At 39.3% G+C, this 1,942-nt stretch overlaps 1 protein-coding gene across 1 annotated transcript; it reads right to left on the bottom strand.

Moving 5' to 3' along the window:
• Positions 1–465: 465 nt before the first annotated feature.
• LOC105560006 lies at positions 466–1,335 on the bottom strand. Its single transcript, XM_012008731.1, has 2 exons — positions 1,091–1,335; positions 466–1,014 (listed from the first exon to the last, which is right to left on the bottom strand). Exons 1-2 carry the CDS (start codon positions 1,277–1,279, stop codon positions 466–468), a joined length of 738 nt encoding a protein of 245 aa, XP_011864121.1. The 5' UTR covers positions 1,280–1,335.
• Between the last annotated feature and the right edge of the window lie 607 nt (positions 1,336–1,942).

Genomic DNA, 1,942 nt, shown 5'->3' with positions numbered 1-1,942 from the left:
TGGGGGGAGAGGAGGGGTTGGGGAGGGGGAGGGGGAGGGGGTGGGCGGAGGTGGTGGTGTGGGATAGGGGGTGGGGCGCGCGCAGCGCGCCGTGCCAAAAACACTTGCGACTTACGTGTTTAATCAACTTTACCGCGGGAAGGAATTTTCGTCCTCGAATCTGCTTGTAGTGAACAATAATGAAGCGAGATCCACTCCACACCTCTGACATAGGGTGGGTAGGGTTATTTTTAACGAAGTGGAGCCCCCCCGTAGGGGGGGCGGAACATACTGTCTCCATGCATGTACTTCCATGACGTACGACAGATGGAGATGGGAGGAGAGATATAAGATTCTCCACGCATACATTTTTTCACCTACATTTGGTGGCAGCGAATGACTTATATGTTTTCTTAATAACTTTTTAACAAAGAACGAGCAACAGCTAAATACTTCAATAATTTTCATAGTGAACAAAGTAAATGTTTATTCATTTTCATTAAGTACATTATTTGTTAATGGATATAACTGTGACATGATCGTAAAAAATTGATCTATTCTCTCAGAATAGTTATATATACGTTTAAACATAAACTCTGCTATGTAATGGTTATAATGTTCCTCTTTGATTCCGTAACGTGGTATTCCACTTCGCATATCACGCCATAAACGTTCGATGTTTTGGGTGTGCACACCAGTAATTGGATCCACAAAATTTTCTGAGTGATTAACCGTAAAATGTTTAAACCCCTCATTTTTTAAATTAGTGTATGCACGCCAACAATCACTATAAATTGTTGTTCCTGGAGCAATACGACGACGTATTATATTTATCAGTGTAGATTCAGAGCGATCACTAACACGCACAACAAATATGCGCTTAGTTCCCCGTTCTAATGCGCCAAATACCCATTGTCCTTTTACAATTCGTCCGCGATTGTATTTTCGTTTACCAATTTTCGCTTCATCGATTTCTACAATACAGTCAGGACCACCAATCATATTTTCTTCTTGATCTAGCCACATCGACAACAACTAGTAATAAGAAAATAATATAAGACAAAATAAAACCGTGATTATTATAATTATTGAAAAAAATTAAATTATTTACCTCTCGACAGAAGTTACTCCAATCGACTACACTTGTAGAACTCATATTTAATTCATGTTCTAAAAACATTTGTTCTGAATGCTTTAGTGTTATGAAATATCCTATAAAACGGCAAACTTTTTCGAAACCTAATCGAAATTGTGCAAACCAAGTTCCATGTAATGCAGACAATTCGAAGTTACATGTCATTAATTGTCGCTTTTTTTTGCGAACTATTTTATAATATTTCTTAGTACAATGAAATATTACTGTCTGTGTCTGATTTATAGTTCGAAAATGCAATACGTTTTTACATTTTGGACACTCAATTTCACGCCGAATTACTTGTTTATCACATAAATAATTTAGTAAAGAATCTAAATTATATGTTAAATGTAAGAATTCGTGTAGACGCATGATGACTCGGCGAGAGTAACACAAAGACTGGTTTGTAATATTTTGTATACCGAGATCCACCCCCACCCACCCTTGCATGCGGAGAGGTGCGGTAGTCCCTGTTTGTTTACGTTTCGGAGACACAGGCTGAAAAAGGATACAAATAATAATATATAGGTTTGTAACATTCCACGCATACCGAGAGCCACCCCCACCCATCCCTGCATGCGGAGAGGTGCGGTAGTCTCTGTTTGTTTACGTTTGAAAGTCTTCATATATTTCCGCCAAAGAATATTTATCATTCACTTAGAGATCGTCACAGCGTATAGAAGTGTTTCGGAACGTGAACAATAATGAAGCGAGATTCACTCCACACCTCTGAGGGTGGGTAGGGTTATTTTTAACGAAGTGGAGCCCCCCCGTAGGGGGGGCGGAACATACTGTCTCCATGCATGTACTTCCATTTCCATGACGTAC

This window comes from Vollenhovia emeryi, unplaced genomic scaffold (genome assembly GCF_000949405.1).
Source record: "Vollenhovia emeryi isolate VEMERY1.0 unplaced genomic scaffold, V.emery_V1.0 DF946286.1, whole genome shotgun sequence".
In the NCBI taxonomy this organism is placed as follows: domain Eukaryota; kingdom Metazoa; phylum Arthropoda; class Insecta; order Hymenoptera; family Formicidae; genus Vollenhovia; species Vollenhovia emeryi.
Note: the sequence above shows the minus strand (reverse complement) of the source record. Positions and strands in the feature narration are given on the sequence as shown.

Coding starts and splice junctions, on each gene's coding strand:
- LOC105560006 (XM_012008731.1), bottom strand. CDS start 1,279: ATGACATGTAACTTCGAATTGTCTGCATTACATGGAACTTGGTTTGCA. Junction 1,015..1,090: donor GGAGTAACTTCTGTCGAGAG/GTAAATAATTTA, acceptor TCTTATTACTAG/TTGTTGTCGATGTGGCTAGA.